Genomic DNA, 20,323 nt, shown 5'->3' on the forward strand with positions numbered 1-20,323 from the left:
TGAGACCAGGTGAGGTTGCTGCCCTCAGCCTTTGACACACAGAAGCACTGTGACTAAAGGTTGATTTTATAACTTTGAATATCATTGACATTTAATCAGGGAGCTGCCAAGTTTTAATTCCCAACCTTAGATCCAAAATGACTCCTGCCTTCAGTGCACAGAGCTAAAGGCTTGATAACATTGATTCCTTCTCTTGCCTCACACACTTCCAATAGCCAATGAGCCTGGAATGAATTTCAGTAATTTGCATTTTATTCAGCATGCAGTGCTGCTAGTGTTTTCAGTTCTGCATATTCAAGAGCAGATCTGTAGCACATTTAGAGCTGAATTGCCTGTCAGTGTGGGTTTTCTCTGTGATGCTGAGCTTTAAGAAAACATGAAGAAATTGCATTTTCTCTTCGGAATATATACATTAGCAACTAACCAGCTTATTTGTTGTTAAATGAGACTGTATAGTCAGAAAGAAATAGAGAGAGATGGAGAGAAGGTCTGTCCAGCTCAGTGAGATATCCAGGGTTAAACCAAGCTTCCTTGGACTAGACAAGAGCTTGAAGCTAAAGCACGTGTGTCAGAGCAGATTTCCCTGGCGCCGCTGACCGGCTAGGGCCATAATTGCTGTCATCTCTCTCCTGGATCCTGTGGCAGACTGTGGGAATTGGAAGAGTCATTTCATCTCCAGGGAAACAAAATGATGGAGGGAGGAAGGGGGGGGGAACTCCAATTTCACAACAGCACAAGCTGAAGGGAAAGGGGAGCATGCAGACTCGCGTTTTGCCCAGTGTTCTTCCAGCACAATTTCAGGTCTAAATTATGAGATAACACGCCTAGGTCTTCTTCCAAGACAGCGAGCTGAAACTTTTGGCAATGGGTTGAAAAGCAAACACGGCGCGGTCGTTCTGGACTATCACTAATAGGCCTCGGGTTACACCTTCACAAAAGCTCTGCGCCTCACAGCCGTCCAATTAGTGGCCGTTTTTGAAGGGCTCGTGTGATGGGAGAGACCTGACGTGTGTGTCTGCGTGCCAGAACGCAAAGGTGGCTGGATTAGATAATTAGCTGCTTAGACCAGTTGGTGCCTTGACTAGTGAGAACTTCCAACATGTAAGAGGTTAATGCTGGATTTCTTTCCAGGGCTGCAGGGTGGTGCATGTGGGATGGGGCACAGCCCTCTGTCATGCATCAATTTCAGGTCCTTTCAGAGGGGGGCAGTCAACAGAGGGAGCTTCTCGCTTCACAGAGCTACAATTAAAAAGGGCCTCAAGTTGTTAGGCTCAGAGACAAAGCGCAGAGGGTAGGAAGTGTGTGTGTATGTGTGTGTGTGTGTGTGTGTGTGTGTGTGTGTGTGTGTGTGTGTGTGTGTGTGTGTGTGTGTGAAATTGAGAGAAGAAGAGTACAAATGCAATGGAAAGCAACAGGAAATTGAACATCAAATGTGAGCCTGTGTCTCCTGAGATGATAGCAGCCAATCACAGTCAGTGGCAAATCAATGAAGAGATATATTGCTATTTTTCAGTCGCATCCTTATAATCAATTAATCCATAATATAATCCATGTGCTTTCTTAGAGTGTTAAACTCAGTCAAAGTCAGTGATGATTGATATTTTAATATATGACATACTACTAATGACATCTGCTTCTAGTATTAGAAACACAGTTTTAACATTTATTCATGATTTATTCAAATAGCTCTGTATCAAAAATGGCAAGCTTTTCACTGCAGTATTTTGTCATTTGCTGTGATTTGATTGGAGAGCCGTTTCTGCGCTCAACTCAGTGGAGATATTCTTTTTATAATCAACCAAATTGCTTTGCATCACAAAGCAGTGCATCATCAGAGTGGCTCTGCTTTGCATCTGTGCTTCTTCCTCTTACACATACAGTCTCACTTCTGTCTTCTTTCCTCTGTCTTGTTGCATTAGCACCCCGATATTCTATGCCACATCCTTTGCCTGTACCTTGGGTAGTGCAATTCATCTACTGTGTTAGTATGCAATCTCATCTTCATTTTCTATTAAAACTACAAGACAGAACATACAGCTATCATATTGGTATGTTATTCAAAAAGAACAGGGGACATATACACTGAAGATTAAAATTATTTCCTCGTCTTTGTGAATGTGTAATATTATGTGATAATGTGTGTTATGAGTAATAATATGTGATAATGTAACAGTGCCTTGTCAAATGTAAATGAGTGTTAAAAGTTATTATTTCTGGTAATGGGTATACAGATACACTGCCTTGTCCAAAATGTTCTTACGTGTCTCTCTAAATAAAATAAATAGCTGTTTAGTGATTTGTTCTTCAGCTTTTTGCCCATTTATTTTTTGAAAAGAGAAAGGATCATGATGTCAGACCAGCTAGTGTCCGTTGTTAGTTGTCAGGCTGTCATGATGGAAGTGACCAGGGTCATAAATCATGTTTCTCATGCACAGTGTTAGGCCACACTACATTCAGTGAAGTAATTAAATATGGTGCTGTAGCATCTTTCTGTTGTGCATTGTCACTACTGATCCATTCACAGTGATGTAGTGCTGACCTGAAGCCTTAAAACTAATGTTATTTGTGAAATTTTACAGTAGTTTGTATTTTCACAGTTCAGAAGACACCTTAAATGGCCAAAGCAATGCAAAGATGTTTTATCCTGCTTTGTTAAAGGTAAGCTTAAAAATAATCACTTACTGTAAATAAATCAGGGACTTGGGCAGCCATCTTTTAGGCTGAATCAATGAGACGCTTTTAAAACAAAAAAAAAAACCAAAACACAAAGAGTAAGCATGAGAGTAAGCATACTCATAGCAGCAACAACAACAACATCCACAAACAAAAAATAAATACCCCCCCCCCCAACAACAACAACAACAACAAACAGGCAAAACTACAGAGAACAGCCAGAATTACACAAAACAATGATACAAGTAATATACAGGACGTGTTTTGTACTGCTCAGAAATGTAGATAAATACATGCAGTGCTTCAGACACTGTAATTGGAGGTTATATACAGGTGCTAATGAGGCTTGGGTGAGTGTCGAGTCTTGGCCATCAGGCGACAGAGCAGGAAGAAGAAATAGGACACAAAACGTGGAGCATGACAAATCTAGAATGTCAGTACCGCTTCTAAAATGCCCAACATTGTGTCATTGTACTCAGTTATTCATCACAGTTTTCACTGGATCAACATGACTGGCTTTAGGCTAAAGCATTGCTTTTCATAATTGTATCTGTACTGAAGCATCATGTCACTGGTTTAGGTAATGCGGAGGTTGAGTGCTTTACAAATTGTAACCATTAATAACACAGTAAAATGACAGCCTACAAAACATGTTCGCATTATATTAACAAATATCAATGCTAAACTTATATTAACCACTAACTCTAATTAGTCCATATTTTGTATTGTATCAGCCTTCCAAATTCCTTGGCGAAAAGTATCACATACAGCTGCCCTCTTGGTCCGGTGTCTGTGCACTAATGGCATCCTTCATACGTGCTGATGTGACGGTGGCATAATTCTCCGCGTAACACGATTACGCCGCTAAATTCATTGACTACACACTTTTCTATGACAGGGCCAGCAAATCTTTAATGGTTTTCTGAGTGCACTGCATCACTCATAAGACAGATGAAATGTATTTAGATGTAAACGGCATCATGTTTTATTCAATTACACACTAAGACACAATTAATCCGTTTTTTTTGGCAATTAAGTTAAACAGGCACATGAATGAAACATGAGGACAATAGCAAGGATACTGGCAGCAGAGACCGCAGGGTGGAAAACGGCTTTCTAATGTAATAGACTAAATTGTGTTTTGCGATGAAACTTAAGATAAATATAACTATATATAAATTTAACATGAATTAAAAAAAAAAATGAAACGACATTATTATATGATATGCGCAGCCAATAATATAATGCCTTCCTTCAGATAGATATTTAAGAACGCTTGAATGTAGTAGGGAGATGTGGTGAACATACAACACGCCGCACCCCTGTTTTCGGATTCATTGCCGCTATCACCCGGCATTATTACCTGCGACAGACAGACTTCTGTCACCTCGCATCGTCTGAGGCGCATACCACGCTAATGCGCCGCTGATATTACTTTTCACTTTTGATCAAATGAGAGACCAGCACTGCTTGTACAGAAATAAAGCAATTGCTCCTGATTGTTGATTCGGTTAGAGTCTGCTGTTTAATTCAAATAAACGGTGTTCTCTTTCTGAGATTTGAGCGTTATTCAAAAGTAATCCACACTTTTCGATACTGATCTTTTACCGTACTGCGGGATGCACATTATACCTTATATCTTATGCTTGCTCTATATAAAGTTAAACGCCTACAGTGCATACAGGTGTAAATGCCCGAACACAATCACAATGATGGGATATCAGCACAGCATAAAGTAGGTAAACCACCGCGACTAAACATCAGCTTGGTCGTAAAGGCCGATGTGAGGGGCTGAAGCATCTGTTCCTTTAAGACGCGATCCAATTTCGGTAACTACTGAAGGTGGCTAGGGGGTGGGCTCGAGCCACCACGAGACCGTTGCCGTAGGCGCAAGTTGTAAGCCCCGTTCATTCAGTCCGAGGGGAAAGAACGCGCAAAAAAACACGCAAGACACCAACGTGAATTACTGATGGAGAGGCTTTTCCGTTCTCTTTACTTAGAGAGAAAGAAAACGGAAATAAATTAGATGTTTGTTTTAATTCATGTATAGGTAACTTCGCACTGGCGAAAATCACGGGAGGTGATTAAACACTACACTAGTGCAACCCGGTTCGCTAACCCGTTAGACTCTCCGGATCATCGCTGTAGCGGAGCCAAAAGGATAGACGAGGGGAATGATGTCTGAGCGAGTTGTTCTGGAATAAGAGTGAAACTGCAACTGTGAGAGAAGAAGACTATGCGTTGGATCTCCTTCAGTGGGACTGGGAACTTAGTGGTATCCTATTCAAAACGTACCTCAGTCCCCTTTCAGGTTCAGCTGGATTGTAACGTCGTTGGATGCTTATCACTCCGGACACTGATCGCCTACTTATAGACATCCCAGCACTAACTTGACTTTACTCCGGAGGGTGATGGAGTTTTCTCGGACTTTTCATGCCTTACCAGTAATATGTACGCTTTTCTGCTTGGTTCATGGTAAGTTGGAGGGGGGAAAAAACTACTATTGGGTTTTCCGTAGGGTCCTTTAAGAAGAAGGCTCTGTTTGGTGTATGAGCACTGTTGACCGCATGGTAAGAGAGAGGTCGACATGCACCGAGGATGCTGTAGCCTGTGTAGAATGTGTATTATGGAAGTTTGGTTTAAGAATTAAAGGTGAATCATCGTAGCTAAAACGCAAGTCATCGGAGCTGTAGAAAGCGCTTTAATGCTGATATCTTGTTGTTGTTTCCCTCATTACAACGCAACGTTAAACCATTTGTTCTAAATTAGCGCTGTTTTGTTTTCTCTTAAGTCCCCTTCAATACAACATTCTGTGTTACGGAAACAGTGTGTTACGAAAACAAAAACATGTCGTTGTTTTATTTAAGTAATGTCTTTAAATAATGAGAAAACAGCTAGTTTTACACCACAGTCCATCTAAGATAGTTTTACTCGTCACCCTACCACTTAAAAGAAGGCCGTTTTAATCAGAAGAATCATCTGAAAAATCTGCTTGAAAATATATTTAAAAAAACTCTGTTTTTCCAGTTTGCTCACGCATTCATCGCACATGCAACACCTTGAAGTATTTCAACTAGTGAACGTTTCTTTACATTTAAATGGGCTCCCACCAGAATGCTTTTGACTGACATGTTTGAGCTTTTATTATTTTCAGGTCAGCCGTATCACTGAATTTGCTGCTAGACAGTAGCTTGATTTTATGAGGCAGTAAACATTGCCTCTGAGATCTGCCCCTGACCTAATGGCTCACACCATCTCACAATGAATCAGGAGGCTTTAGAGGTACCCAACAAGGAAATGACATTTCAAACTAATACCTCACTGCTATAAATGAAATCTATGGTTCTTGCAGTGACCTTACAGGCTGTTCTCAGCTCTGTCCTTTATACTGAGTCACAGATATTCACTGAACAGATCCAGGTTGAATTCAGTCATACATTTGAGCTCTGATGGCAAAGTAGCTTATTCTAGATTTGCTCAGTTTACCGGTAAAACACTCGAGGCTTCAGGTGAGAGGTCAGTCCAGAATCTGTTCTGTGGAAGCAGTTTTAATCCACTGTTGGTATGTGTGCAGTGGCTGCTGGATATCTGCTCTCACCTTTTCTCACCTGATAAAGCCTCTGAGAGCAAGACAGGCTAGAGTTACACCCAAAGGACTTAACTTTGTCACTGTGATCTGTTCTTCTCCAAGCTGATTTTGTGTGTGTGTATGTGTGTGTATGCATGCGTGTTTGCTTGTGGTTTGTGTGTGTTTGCAACTAGGGGAGAACATGTGTTAGCACAATTCCTTTTGAAGCCATTTAAAATACAGCTGTCAGTTCCACCAAGATTGTTTCCAAACATGCTTTTAAAGAGAGAACCGGAGAAGCTTTATGACTCTCATTAATGACAGCTCATAAAGGGGACAAGCATTTCTGTCCAAAATACACCTTGTCTTTCTTGAGCCTAAGCTATTCTGTTGAACAGTGCAGATAGGAACACTTTAAAAAGTCCCACGTCTCTACTTGCAAGCATATGCCCCTCATCTGTGGCTAAATACATGGCGTATTGAGTTCCTCTCCATGTTTATCTGTATTTACTGATGTCACACTTTTTATTGTCACATTGTTACTGGTCAGAGATGAAAATTGTGTGTGCGTGTCAGGAGAACAGGGGTTGCCTCGTTCGTGCACTCACACAGATGTCCATCATGTCTTGTCTTTGTAAACAATGCATTGTTGAGAGCCCGTCAGTACTGAAGCAGATAAAAACGACCATTTCCTACTGAGCACACGTTGATGTCTCTGTCTGCATTTGAGCTGGCTATCTGATCTGCACCATGAGACAATAGAAGCTTCAGACCACACTACCCTTTTCAAGAAGTCTATTGATAAAGCATTCTTGGGTGGCAGATATTTTATGTATTATCAGTGACCCTAAACCTGAAGTATTTGCATGCTCATGAGTTGTTAAACAACTTCAAAAAAAACGCATGAGACATTAACCTTTAGTTCTACACTATGACAAAGCACATTTAGCTCTCATCTTAAATGAAGATCTCAGCCGTAAAAGGGAACCCATGAGCGAACCCAGAAGCACGGTCTTTCAAGACCTGGCAGGATGTTTGGCTTGAACCCTGCAAAGATGGTGCTCAGCTTGACGCATCTGTGAAGGGACTCCATGTGTCCAAAACACAAAGCATCAGCATAAATCTGCCAAGGCCTGCAGCCCTGGTCTCTAGCACAGGGCAGCTTAATGGACACAGCTCCTGCCTTGATGTTGTGGTGACTCCAAAAGATGGCATCATATTGGGAGACCTCAGATGGGTCCACTGGTGTAGGGAGAGAAAGGAAGGGTGGCAGAAGGAGAGAGAACAACAGAAAGACGGAGTGGCAGAGAGAGAAACAGAGAGAGAGAGAGAGAGAGAGAGACAGACAGACAGAAAGAGTGGCAGAGAGAGAGAGAGAGAGACAAAGAGAGAGACAGAAAGAGTGGCAGAGAGAGAGAGAGAGAGAGAGACAGACAGAAAGAGTGGCAGAGAGAGAGAGAGAGACAAAGAGAGAGACAGACAGAAAGAGTGGCAGAGAGAGAGAGAGAGAGAGAGACAGACAGAAAGAGTGGCAGAGAGAGAGAGAGAGACAAAGAGAGAGATGGAGTGGCAAAGAGATTCAGTGGCAGAGAACGAGAGATGCAGAGAAGGGGGACGAAATCTCAGCCCCTTGGCACTGTTGCGAAGTTAATGGCCATTTTAGAGCTTTGTAAGCTTAATGCTTTTCAGCTTAGTGCAAATCTCTCCCCTAGCTGGCATTTAGAAGCTGTCGAGTGGCTCAAAGAACAAGGCATGTGGTTTATAGTGGGTTTTGGTTTCAGCACTTGAAAATATGGTTATTCATGACAAAAGGTGTGCTGTCAATGTTTAATATCTATCTGGAATTTGACATGGTTTGCATCTATATGTGGCATCAGCTCTTCTCTATCTTTTTACCATAGTGTGACATGTGCTTTTATCTCTGCTTCTGTAGTTAACTACTAAGTGGACGATTGCTGTGCAGGACCAGCTGTGACTATTATAATTAGATAAAGCCTGTAAATACAAAGATACACTTGCTATTTTTTCTAGTTGCTGTTGCATTCTAACATAGATGGGAACAGGTTCATCTCTAATATTTTGTGATGAGTTGCTCTTTATATATAATATCATATATATATAAATGCAAATCGCTTCCCATCTTATACATTTTTTTTTTCGTCCTAGCTTCTTGGAGGTATAAAGCAATGATGCTGTGACAGTAGTGAAAAGTTTATATTAGTGATCTAGTGATATCTAGTGATCCCTAGTGAGCTATACATGCATAGACACACAACACAGATGCTCACATACACACCTACAGATTCACTCTTTATGGACATGCTCCTACTTAGAATGTTGTTATTTGGATAAATCCAAGAGAATAAATGTATGGGAGAAATCCCAGTTTAGTTGAGTGATGATTTCTCCATCCTGCTCCTATGACCTCTCAGTATCAGAGTCCACACTCTCTTACACTGAGCTGTAAAACACTGTCTTCAGTTCACAAACAGCAGAAGTGTGTTTTGTGTGTTTGCATACAGTGAGTTTGTGTGCTGTCCTTTGAGGACTTAGTGCATCATCAGAGATTTGGAGGCTTTGTTTTCTCCTGAATGTTTGCTTGGTGAGGTGAGCAAACTTGACTGAGCGTGTGTATTTTGTGTGTGTGTGTGTGTGTATGTGTCAGTGTGTTGTGCTTTTGAAGGACACTGTAAACAGTAGGCCTCAAGGCCATGTGTGTGCACTCATTAGGAGTCCTGAAACTAATGATGCAGTCTCTGTCTGCACACACTCTCTTACATGCATACACACCCCACATACTGCATTTGCTCTCTGTTCACGCTGTTCTCCGTTCCTATGCTGTGACTCGGCTAAGGCACCCTGCCACTCTCATCAAACACGCACCCTCTTTCAGGGAAAAAAATAGAAACAATTGTCTTTGCTCTGAGTTTAGAATTACTTTCAAGTTATTTGGCACAGGTTATTACTTGCACAATTGTTGTTTAATGGGTGTGTCGATGGAAATCACAGGTCAGGAGTTGATTGTATTGATCTCAGAAAGCAATGTGGAGCTTGTAATGAATGGTGCTCTGGCTGTTTTTGTTTGGAAAGGCTGTAGTGGAAGACAAGGTGATTCTCTCCTCTCTGTTAGATCAGGGACAGCACAAACCCTGACTCAGTCTTCTGTGATGGGGGCTCTTTTTATAGGGATGGAAACATGTTTTACATTAACATCATGGAAGACTCTGAAGCATAATTTGTTTAATTTAAAATCATACTTGTGACATTTTGCATTTGAGCCAGATCATGTGACTCTACATTGGAATTGCAGTTATTGAATCCTTAGCTGTTCCCAATGCATTTATATTTACAAGAACTTCACCTATAGGAAAGAAAATGTTTATGACTATTTTTCACTCATTTTGATTAAATCCCTGTCTCTGATTGCCACGTGTCTTCCTTAAATTGGCATTATTCCTTCATTCTTCATTCGGTAAAGCTTTACACTTCAAGGTATGACATGGCAGTGGAGTTGGAGCAACAGCCAGGAGTTTATTAAAAAACAAAAGACACACTGGCTTACTGAGCGAGCAAAAAAACAAATGAAACCAGTTGCAAAGGACAAACAACCAAACAGATAACCAAGCAAGCCCAGAAGTGAGCGGCAGGATGCAGGCTGGGAAGCAAGTGAGGAGGTTTTGGAAAAACACGACACAGCCTCCAGCAAAGGTTAACACAAAGCACCATGGATGGAGGCCTGCAGTAATAAATAGAGAAAACCAAACAAGTATGATCTGCACCAGACACGTGATTTGGGAGTCCTGAGTGGTGATCAGTGTTAACAGTGTTGTTTGATTGGCTGTGAGCCGACTAGGGTGTGAAACAAGGCTAACAACTGATTGTTTTATAGTGTTTGTATGTTGGTAACATGCAGACAATTGGTCATTTAAGAATAATGTAGTTCCCTAAAAAGTAGATTTGTGTCTTGCTTCCCTTGGTAAAAATACTAATGTTATGGAATCTTTCAACCTGACTTCACCTTTATAAATTACAACTGAATTCCACTTATACAAAACCTCACCATTTATAAGCATCACTTGACTTAAATGTTAAAGCTGTTAATCTAAATTCAGTTTCAAGAGCAAAGTACATTCTGACAGATTAAATGCGCTATATAACAGTCCAAAGTGCAGAAGGTTGTTTTAAACTTTTTTTCCCTCTTGGAGCCATAAGGTAATCTCACAGTATAGGTCTAATGTTTGAAGTAGTTTGGGGGGTTTTCCTAACCCCTCATTTTCACCATTTCCTGTGGCAATCATCCACCATCAGGAACACAAAACACATCCTGGATGTGATCTGTTATCTCCTGTAGCCCTCTGGGAATGAGGGGGGGATGTTAATAGCAATATGTGCAGCACAGCCCACATTGAATATGCAGATGGTGATAATTATATGCATAACTTAAAACCTTGCAGTGTGTTTACAATTTCCTCTAATGTCTACTATTAGACTTATGTATAGAGACTCAGTTGAAGTAGGATATCTGAAACGAAAAATCCTGCAGTTCAGGTTCATGTGCATTTTACAAGCAGCAGTATAATTTCTGAGAGAACTGTGGAGGATATCAAAGCATTTGTTTTCTTTGATTTCTCTGTTCATTGGTATTTTACATGAAGCTGAATGTCTACCGTATAGGAGCTCATGAGGTGAAACAGCATTCTGAAAGAACCTTTCAGATGTTAATTAGAAATTGGCTTTAAACCAAATGCTGTGCCTGGTTAAATACAACTTGTAAGTCCACATGTGTACAAAACCACCTTTTTCAAAACTGGCATTCTCACCGTGGCATGGAACATTTTGGAATGGAAATGCTCACACAGACTTAACACCAGACACCCACACCCCCTCCCACCCATGAGCTCAACCTCAGTCAGACATGTTGGATCTGTGAGGTCCTGACCTACAGGCATTTGGGTCGGGCAGGAAGTGCAGAGGCGGGATTCCGTCGAGACTAATCCTCCGGAATTCCAGGTTTGTAGGCCACCACTGGGAGGACCAGGAAACTGATGCTATCTCTGCCAGCTGTGGTATGCTGGCTACTCCTGTCCAATCTTCCGTCTTAACCATAGTCAAAGCACTGGAGATCACTGTTTCAGGGGGCCCTTGTGACACAGAACAGCTGCTTCAAGGATCCACTATCGCCATCACGCACAATTTATCATTCATACTCCACTTCTCTTCCTGCATCTCCACGGGAGAAGTCAACACCCCCTTGAGATACGTGATATGCCATCAACATATATTCCAGATGTGTTTTTCTTTGGCTGCAAGAGCTAGAATTCCACAAGGTCAGAAGAACACTGCGGTGTTATTGTATGATCATCTTGTGGAGATGGGCTGGAGAAGTCCATTGAGCTCTGCAAACCCTTCACAAAGACTTACAGAACAACCACACTTCTGTATAAGATGAAAATCAACAAACTCCAAAAATGGGAAAACTTCAGCATTCTACTGTTTTGATTTCATACAGCCGCTCACAGTCATTTCACTTCAAGCACACCAGATTCTTACTCTCACAAGAGTAGAATAGCCCACAGCCAGGCCGGGCTTTATGGCCCGAGCCTCAGGCGCCTGCCTGTGGTGCTGGGGGTTTCTAAGATAACCCGCAGAGAGAGCAAGCCTGGTGGGTCACGCCACACATATGCAGTCTGAGCGCTCTTTCCTCAAACCTTCCTTTAAGCTTCAGTGCTAAGATCAATATATTCCACTGAGCACTATTAATGCTAAGAACTATCATCTTATCTTTTTTTTTTTTTTTGCGATATTGTTGCTGGGTTACCAATGCCATGACTAGCATAATGATCAGCTTTGTTTCAAGGAGGTAAAAATGATCCATTGTATATAGTGGTATATTTAGTACTTAGCTAGAGATTCCAATGACAAATTTTGAAGTGCTGAAATGAATCTTGACATTCATCAATAATGATCCCCTTTGCTGAATTAATTTTGATCCCAGGCTGTTTTTGAGTATTTAGTTCTACTTTAAAATGTTCTGTAAAAAAGGGTTTTGTTTTTTGAGAAACTTGTGGCACATATAAAAAAGTGGATTTTCAAGGCTTTTCAGTATCAGCCATGTTAAAAGTTCTAGCACACAATTGTTATTTCTTAGCTTTGAACTGTACCAAAGCATACAGCCACAACCTCTGAACTCAACCAAGCTCATTTTTGACATTTTGTTTCTTCTCATCTCACAACTGGTTAAACAGAAATATTACCCCAGCCACAGTCCCTGAAGCTTGGTTAAATTGCAATGGGATTCCTTGGTGGCTAGTTTGCTTAATCCATCCCTGCTTTTTCAAACTCAAGTAGAGAAGGTGTTGATCACTTGAGGACAGCAGACGCTCTTCTGCACTGTGTAATTCTCTCTGGGCCATGTCCCTGGCTCACTGCATCCCTGCGTCAGAGCCCCCTTGGCAAAGGGCATGGCTTTACGGCCTTGGGTTTGTATTTTCATGCAAGTGTTCCCTTTGTTGTGCCGAGTGCAAAGAAAAGGTTGTTGAAGAAAGGGTGCTCTAGGAGACACGCCCACCTCCTAATTGAACTGAGGGAAATGAATGCCCATTTGCAAATCAATTCCCAGAACCCAGTGAAAAACAGGAGGAGGAAGACTGTAAAACAACCCTCTGGATAAGGGGGATAAATGCCTGCTCAAAAGAATTGCAGAACAGTGGGAAAAGAGAAAGTTAGCTACTCCTGTTGCCATTCTTTGGCCTTGGTCTTGCATTTCTGTTATGGGCCCTGTCTTTCACTGGGCCTACAATAGGGCTGTGATACTGATGTTCACGTTTTAGAAATGAGAGCAGGGCAGGATTTTTATTAGCCAGTGGATGATCTTTGTAAAAAAATCAGCAGCATGTTTTGCAGATATTATTCAGTGATAGCATAGATATATCAAACCATATATACTCTAATTCTGTGTATCTTAATTAGCGCGGGGGGGGGGTCTTAAGACCCTTCTGTGTATACCTCAAGACCTTCACACATACTTCAAGAGAGAGGACAATTATTGGATTGACCTCTGACCTCCTCATGAATGGTTGTTATAGAGAGGGTATCCTGACTCAAAATATTCAGAATATTTGCATAATTATAAAGCTGCTCCATTGATTGTTGTCAATTCAGTGTTTTGCAGTGTTAACAAAACCAGAGTGGTTCCCAAAATGTGTTAGCTAATGTGTCCTGCTAGCATGGCATATATGACCCTCAGTGTTTAGAATATCATCCTGTTTGTTGCCCTTCTTACTGTTGTAAAACTCTTTGGATGGAGAGCAAGCCTAGTGATTTGTGGAAATTGTGTTCTGCTGAGATTTTACACCACGGCGGCTCCCACCCTCCCTGAGTAGAGGAGATAAATCTTCATAGTGCTAAAAGGCCTTCGAGACAGATGAAAGGGTCTGGTGGGACCACTGCTTCCCTCTTAGAGCTGCTGGCATCCACACCTTCTCCCTGCACAGGACGGCAAGGTCAAACACTCAGCATACTGCCAGCCTTCCTGAACTGATCATGCAGAGTATTCACAGAGCTCAGCACTTCTCCGGCATGCTCAGTCACTCACGTCGGCCGTGCCGTGGTGATGGGGCTTCCAGTGGCTTGAGACTTACTTCTTGCTGTGTGTGCTATCAAGGGCAGTGGGCTGCTGACTTCAGTCTGAATGTTGTCCACTTGTTATGAGGATGTGTTTCACAGCAACATATTCTTCTAGATGATTCTTAGCAGCTGTATTGAAGTTCCCAGTGTAGCTTAACATCTTTCCAACATTTTAGGCCTAACTTCATGCAGTTATAGATCTCTTGGCTGAGGTCTGAAGTCTTTTTGTTCGAAATGAATCTGAAGGAATCACGCAGATCAGATCAGAATGTACTCCTCAGTGCTGCCTAGCCCAAGTAGTAGCTTTTACACTTGAGCTGTTGAGTTCTCTCACCCAGCCTATTTCTCAAGTCTAAAGCCTTGTCAGGATGAATGAAGTGTGTGTTCTTTCTCTTGTGTGGCTAGGTCAGAGAATCTATATGTGATGTCCCCTCTGGCAGAAAAGGACTCCACAAAGACTTGTTTCCCTGTGGGTGAATCGCTCTGACAACGTGATAAACCACAGAGGCTTTTCTTTTTTTTTTTCTTTTTTTTTTTTTTTTTTTTACTTTTTTTTTAATCCCCGAGTCCTAGAAGTCCCCAAATCCTCAAAACACTGTTTGCAGGCCTTGTTTTAGTTTTTCCAGTTCATGATATCTGTAAGGTCTTGGACTTTAGTAATGTGTGTGTGTGTGTGTGTGTGTGTGTGTACACACACACACACACAAACACACACACTCACTAGTGTTAGTGTTTTCCCCTTTAAAGGGCCTTGGGTTCCATTTCCTCAGTGGCAGGTCTGCGTGTTTGGCCTGTAATATTTATAAAGCTGCTCTCTGACTCTCTGCCTGCCGAGTCGCTCCTCCACCCCCCGCTAGCCGCAGTCTGTTCGCTGCGCTATATGTGTCCGCTAAAAGCTATTAGCCAAGCCCTGGTAGTCTCCTCTCCCTTCACCCAGCAGCCCAGAAGGCTTTTTGTTTGCAGGGACAGAAAGGGTAACAGGCTTAGGGATTCAGAGGTGAACTGGCCTGTGCACAACTCAGTGGTTGGGCTTGTGCTCTAATGTAGCGCTATGAGACCGCTGTGCTGTGTTATTCAGGGCCAGGAAGAAACAAATGGTGGGGTAATGGTTTTATTTTTTGCTGCATTCGTTACTACCTTAGCAGTTGTTTTCTCTCAAAACTGACTGGAAGCAAATGGCCGTTAGAAAAAACTTGAATGTGTTCTCACTGGTCAACTAGAATCCAAAAGGGAGTCTAGGCAATTCCAACTCTAGGAAATTGGTCAGAATGTGTCACTGTATTTTGTTTTATATTCTCTATGTGCTAAAATAAATTCACATTTGGTTCAAATTCTATCTAAAGATTTAGTGGTAGGGAAAGGTATTTGTCCAGTGGATCTGAAATTGCCTTATCAGTAATATCAGGAGGCATTCATCACACCTGTGCCAGTCAGGAGGTAAGCGGCAAGCATCATGATGCTGATAGGACAACACCACTTTCTCTTTTTGCCAGCAATTTGAGCTCCTGCCACACCATGCTTAACCCAAATTATAACCCCCAGGATAATCGTAATCATTGCGAATGTAATAATTCTTTTGAGAATCACTGTGTGCTGTTGCTTCTCGATTCATCCTAAAATCACTACCAACAGTTGAAATTCCCCTGGCCTGTTGATAATCAGCTTGTGTTGTTGTTATTCATCCATAATTGTCCTGCATTTGAATTGAAGAAAAGAAAATCAATTTCAAAGCATGGTAGAATTATCATACCTCCAGCATCAACACCCTTCTACCTGCCTCCTTTTCACAAGTAAAAAAACCCCAAAACATATATATACAAATATATTTCTTTCCAGCCGTATATTCTCTTCTCCATTTTTTGCCCACTGTGAAGAATGAAATATATTTCTTTGTTTTCTTTCGTAACTGTTAAATGTGTAGCATGCCATTTTGTACCATCCAATTTAAATGCCATATGTGAGAGCAATGCATACATAATGTGTCTTCATTTTGTTCAGCCAAGTACTGCCTGAAATAGTATTTCTTTATCCTTGTCAACTGCGGTTTGTGTAAATGACTCACAGAGAGTTTGACTAGTTTGAAGTGTCCGGTGTTTTTTCTCTAAGGTTTCTGTGCATCTCTAATTACATATACAGCCAGCTTTCTCTGGATGGCCTTTTTCTAATTATTTAACATTCACATTTGAATAGATCAGTTTTGGCACATTGTGATAAATCGCATTTCTCCTCTGTTTACACAAGCAGAGACAGCATAAGGTAAAGCGCTGACAGGAACATCACTTAAAGCTTTTTATCTGCCAACAGAGTGAGGCATGCTGATTTCTCATCCTTCCAACGTCGCCACGCTTATTCCTGAGTCTGCCTGTGCTCCCTTCTCCCCCAGGATCTCGGCCCAGACTGGAAGATGCCCCGCCGCGGATCGTGGAGCACCCGTCCGACCTAATTGTGTCGAAGGGCGAGCCGGCCACTCTGAACTGCAAGGCTGAGGGTCGGCCGACGCCCATGGTGGAGTGGTACAAGGATGGCGAGCGTGTGGAGACGGACCGGGAGGACCCGCGCTCGCACCGCATGCTGCTTCCCACGGGCTCGCTCTTCTTCCTGCGCATCGTGCACGGCCGCCGCAGCAAGCCCGACGAGGGCGTGTACGTGTGCGTGGCCAGGAACTACCTGGGCGAGGCCGTCAGTCGCAACGCTTCCCTGGAGGTCGCAAGTAAGCTAGCTCGCTGGGCAGATTTTTCATTTTCTCTTTCCTGTTCTTTTTCCTTTTGTCACATATTGCTCTGCCCCTCTCTTTTCTATCTGTTTGCCCATTGAATTAAGATTTGTTTGGCTGTAGAGGGCTATCAAAATGTTCCAGGGCTAGAAGGAGCAGTGAGCTTAGTGAGGGAAGTAATCTGCTTTGGTGAAATAATGGGTGGATGGCAGCTAGTATGTGTGTGAGTTATCCATAGGACATGCGGCATGTGATGCTTGCTGCTTCCAGGTAACAGATGTTTCTTATAGAATTACTTCCACCTTGGTGTGTTTCTTGTGGATCAGCTCCAAACTTTTCCAGAAGGACTTCCCATAATCACTGTGCTCTAATTAAATACAGATGGCACAATGTAATTATAGTCATTCGATTATGGGACAATCAGATCATATTTTTGTGTCTTTCTTTTTGATTGAAAAAATAGTGCTCAGTTGTGTCTCCAATTGGTTAGATTCATAGTTGCTCTTAAAGGGGATGACAGCTTTGAGCCTGGTATGTTTAGACGACTCTGTTGTTGTTTACTTGATGTTGCTAGAGGCATACTGCATCCCTGACCCAGACCCAGACTGCTTTACCATCTGCTGAAGGTAACAGATGATGTTTAACATGCTTCACTCATTACTGCTCCCAGGAGAGAGTCATACCATTCCTACTCCAAGAGTTGGGTGGTCTGCCAAACTAAAATAGTGTCTCCGGACAGTTAAGTGTTCAGAAAATTACAGTGTCCCTGTATTTTTGCTTTCTGTGTGTATACTAGCCAGAAATAAAAGCTTCACCTTGGGTCCATGGTTTACACGACCTTCATGGTCATTTTTATATGACTGATTAGAGAGAAATGTCAAATAAATGCTTGCTCCTTTCTGAGTTTATAGAGTTTAGTGAAGTATAAATTGGCCAGCTCCATTATGAGTAAGTGTAAGTAATAGAACTCTTCAGCTTTTTCTATTAGAACCCCTAAATAAATCCGAGCGATGCTTAATGATATTGCAGAAAATATTAACCTATATCTCCAGTCTCTGGGTTCACACTTCTCATATTGTCTCCCAGTCCATTTCTGGGTTCATTGTGAGTTCATAGTGACATGTTGCAAATCATATGTTTAAGTATGCTAAAAGTTACAGAAGGGGCTTTCATGATCAGTGTGATCCTTTCTAAGGAGCAGACACCTTCCAAATACTGCTTTATAAATGATAGTCTGTAATTGTGTTGCGATATGTACTCCAAAATTTTAAACATCTAGAGCCAAGTGATCTTAAGCATGCTTTCGTGTAAGTAAACGTAATTTTCTCTCAGTTGGCAGAAAGCATGAGCTAAAAGTCAGAGCTGGGCATTATTTGAAATGTATCGATACCCATATCAAAGCATATTGAAATCATGAGGTTTTAAATTGCAATAGCTGCAGTTTTACATGTTATTCACAATTTACCAACAATGTCTAGATTGTTACCAAAATTCTTCTATTGCTTTTCAGGATTGTTTGATTATGACAGTAGTTGCGGTCATTTTGTACTATAGTGTGGTCTGAAAAAACAGTGATGGTAGTAACAGCATCTTTCCAAGGAACAAGCAGTGTGAAATTCTGCTTGGTAGATGTTTGATACTAAGTGGTCCATGAATCCACCCCTAGAGCCTAACATACCAAGCGTTATCACAATTTAAATCACAATCACAGTACTAGATTTGTTTAGAAACCTGATATTTTCTCCGAATGCTAAAACAAATCTTTTTTGTGCTTAATCTGCATGAGCACTCACAGTTATTCTTATATAACTGTTCATATATTACTACTATACAATATGAGAATTGGAAGCCTTCCAAGTACCTATGACACAAAGCAACAGAAGAAATTTTATCTAAACTTTGGAGCTACTAAAACAACTTTCCCACATTTAGAGTTGCTACAATCTTGCACAGCCCATTTTTGAATAAAGTTATAATGCCCAAGATAGTTTTCAGTTATTTACGAAAATTGTCATTGCTGCTGTGTTTGCAGCACTGAAAAGGGGCATGTGTAGCCATCACTGGGTACACAATTCACAGTACCTATTGAGCCTAACCTCTATGGTTTTGGACATGTGGGAAGAAACATGTAACAGAACATGGAGACTCCACCCAGAGAGGGACTTAAACCCAAGACCTTAACACCAAGCGGGCTAACCCCTAAGCTATTTTACTAGACAGTTTAGCATTTGTCAGTCGACAGTGTCAGCCGAGTTTAGGATTACTACATGGTGTTTGATGTTCAAGCAGGACACTCCCAGAGGCTTTTTGTTCATCATCAGGCCGTAGCAGGCCGTAGCATAAATAAGTGAAGCCCAACTAGACGTCGTTCTGGAGGTGTTAGTGGTGGGGCTTTGGGGGAGGGGGGTGCCATGTGCCCATGATGCCAGCGCTGGCATGGCATCAGTGAGCAATGCTCCAGCATGGCCTGGTGCCAGGAGGCAGGTGGCAGGCAGGAGCCTAGGGGCAGAGGGCTCTTCAGCTGCTGCCCCGGCCTGCCACACTGCTGGTGCGGGGCAACAGGGCGGGGGGGGTGGGGGCATTGGGTGGGGAAGCAGGAGGAGGAGGAGGAGAAAGACGAGAGAAAGTGTTGGGGGAAGAAAAAGAAGAGAGTGAGGTATGCAGAGAAACGAGCCGGCTGGGTCAGCGTGCTTGGCAGGTTTCAGAGAGCAGGAAGGGAGAAGAGGGTAAGAAAGTGCCGAGCTAGAGGCACAGAAGACAAGAGAAAGGGGTGCAGTGGAGACCTCAAATGCCAAACATCTCCATCTGGCAGCAGCAGGCAGCGTGTTGTACATTATGGGGCCACTGAGCAGCTCCGATGAGGGGAGCTCCAGAGAGCAGGGGCAGGCAGCGGCCCAGTGTGGGGGCGCGCGCGAGCGCACACACTGAGACACTTAACCCACTCGGCTGCGAATTTACACGCTTCTTTCGGAAGGTGGTATTTATGGCAGCTGAGTGTTATTTCATGGATGCCGCGGTAAAGTGCTTAGATGTATAAGCTGCACTTCAGAAGGCTATGGAGCAGTACACAACAGCTGCAGTGTAGTAGATGTAGGCAGTTGTGCTTGGCAGTGACTTTGTGATCTATATTTTATTGCTTTCTAACTGGTTAATTTAGCATGCATTATTGATGTAGCTTAGTCACCGAAATGCTGAATTTATGATTCATCACAGTATAATAACAGTCTCCGCTGATTGCTATTGATTGTGTTAAAGATTTTAAGTTTTAAAACAGTTTTAATGAATGCACAGTGTCCATTTAAGGTCACAGAAGGGTGCATACTAAGTGTCTTTGGGTGAGCCACAGTCATGCAACCCTCTGACAGAAGGTTGTCTGGGGGTCAGTGCTGGTTTCCATGGGAACAGGTGAGGACAGGAAGGCAGCTGTTACATGGAATGCCAAAAATGAACAGGTGAAAGGAGAATCTGAATCATGAATGATCTATTCTGAAATACAGTGGACAACTTTCTTGCACTGTGGGATTTCACTTGCAATGCCCAATAGCCCATGGCCAAGAGCTTCATTGTACTTATCCATTAACATCTGACTCAAGAGTTGCTATAAATCAAGGTTAAGAAGCCATCCAGTTGCAAGCAAAAGTGTAGCTTTGAGTATTATTGCTGCACTCTCGCCTTAGCATGCTATTACTTTAGCACTCAAAAGGATTTTTAGAGGTATTCTTTTACCATCAGTCAAAGAGAAT

At 42.2% G+C, this 20,323-nt stretch overlaps 1 protein-coding gene across 1 annotated transcript in view; it reads left to right on the forward strand.

Moving 5' to 3' along the window:
* Window positions 1-4,600: 4,600 nt before the first annotated feature.
* The window catches only part of robo3 (roundabout, axon guidance receptor, homolog 3 (Drosophila)), a 68,221-nt gene continuing 52,498 nt past the window's right edge, over window positions 4,601-20,323 (forward strand). Inside the window, 2 exon segments of the mRNA XM_035535642.1 lie at window positions 4,601-5,148; window positions 16,251-16,577. Of these exon segments, the coding sequence (XP_035391535.1) occupies window positions 5,085-5,148; window positions 16,251-16,577 (391 nt within the window). The 5' untranslated portion in view covers window positions 4,601-5,084.

Source organism: Electrophorus electricus, chromosome 17, assembly GCF_013358815.1.
Source record: "Electrophorus electricus isolate fEleEle1 chromosome 17, fEleEle1.pri, whole genome shotgun sequence".
NCBI lineage: Eukaryota > Metazoa > Chordata > Actinopteri > Gymnotiformes > Gymnotidae > Electrophorus > Electrophorus electricus.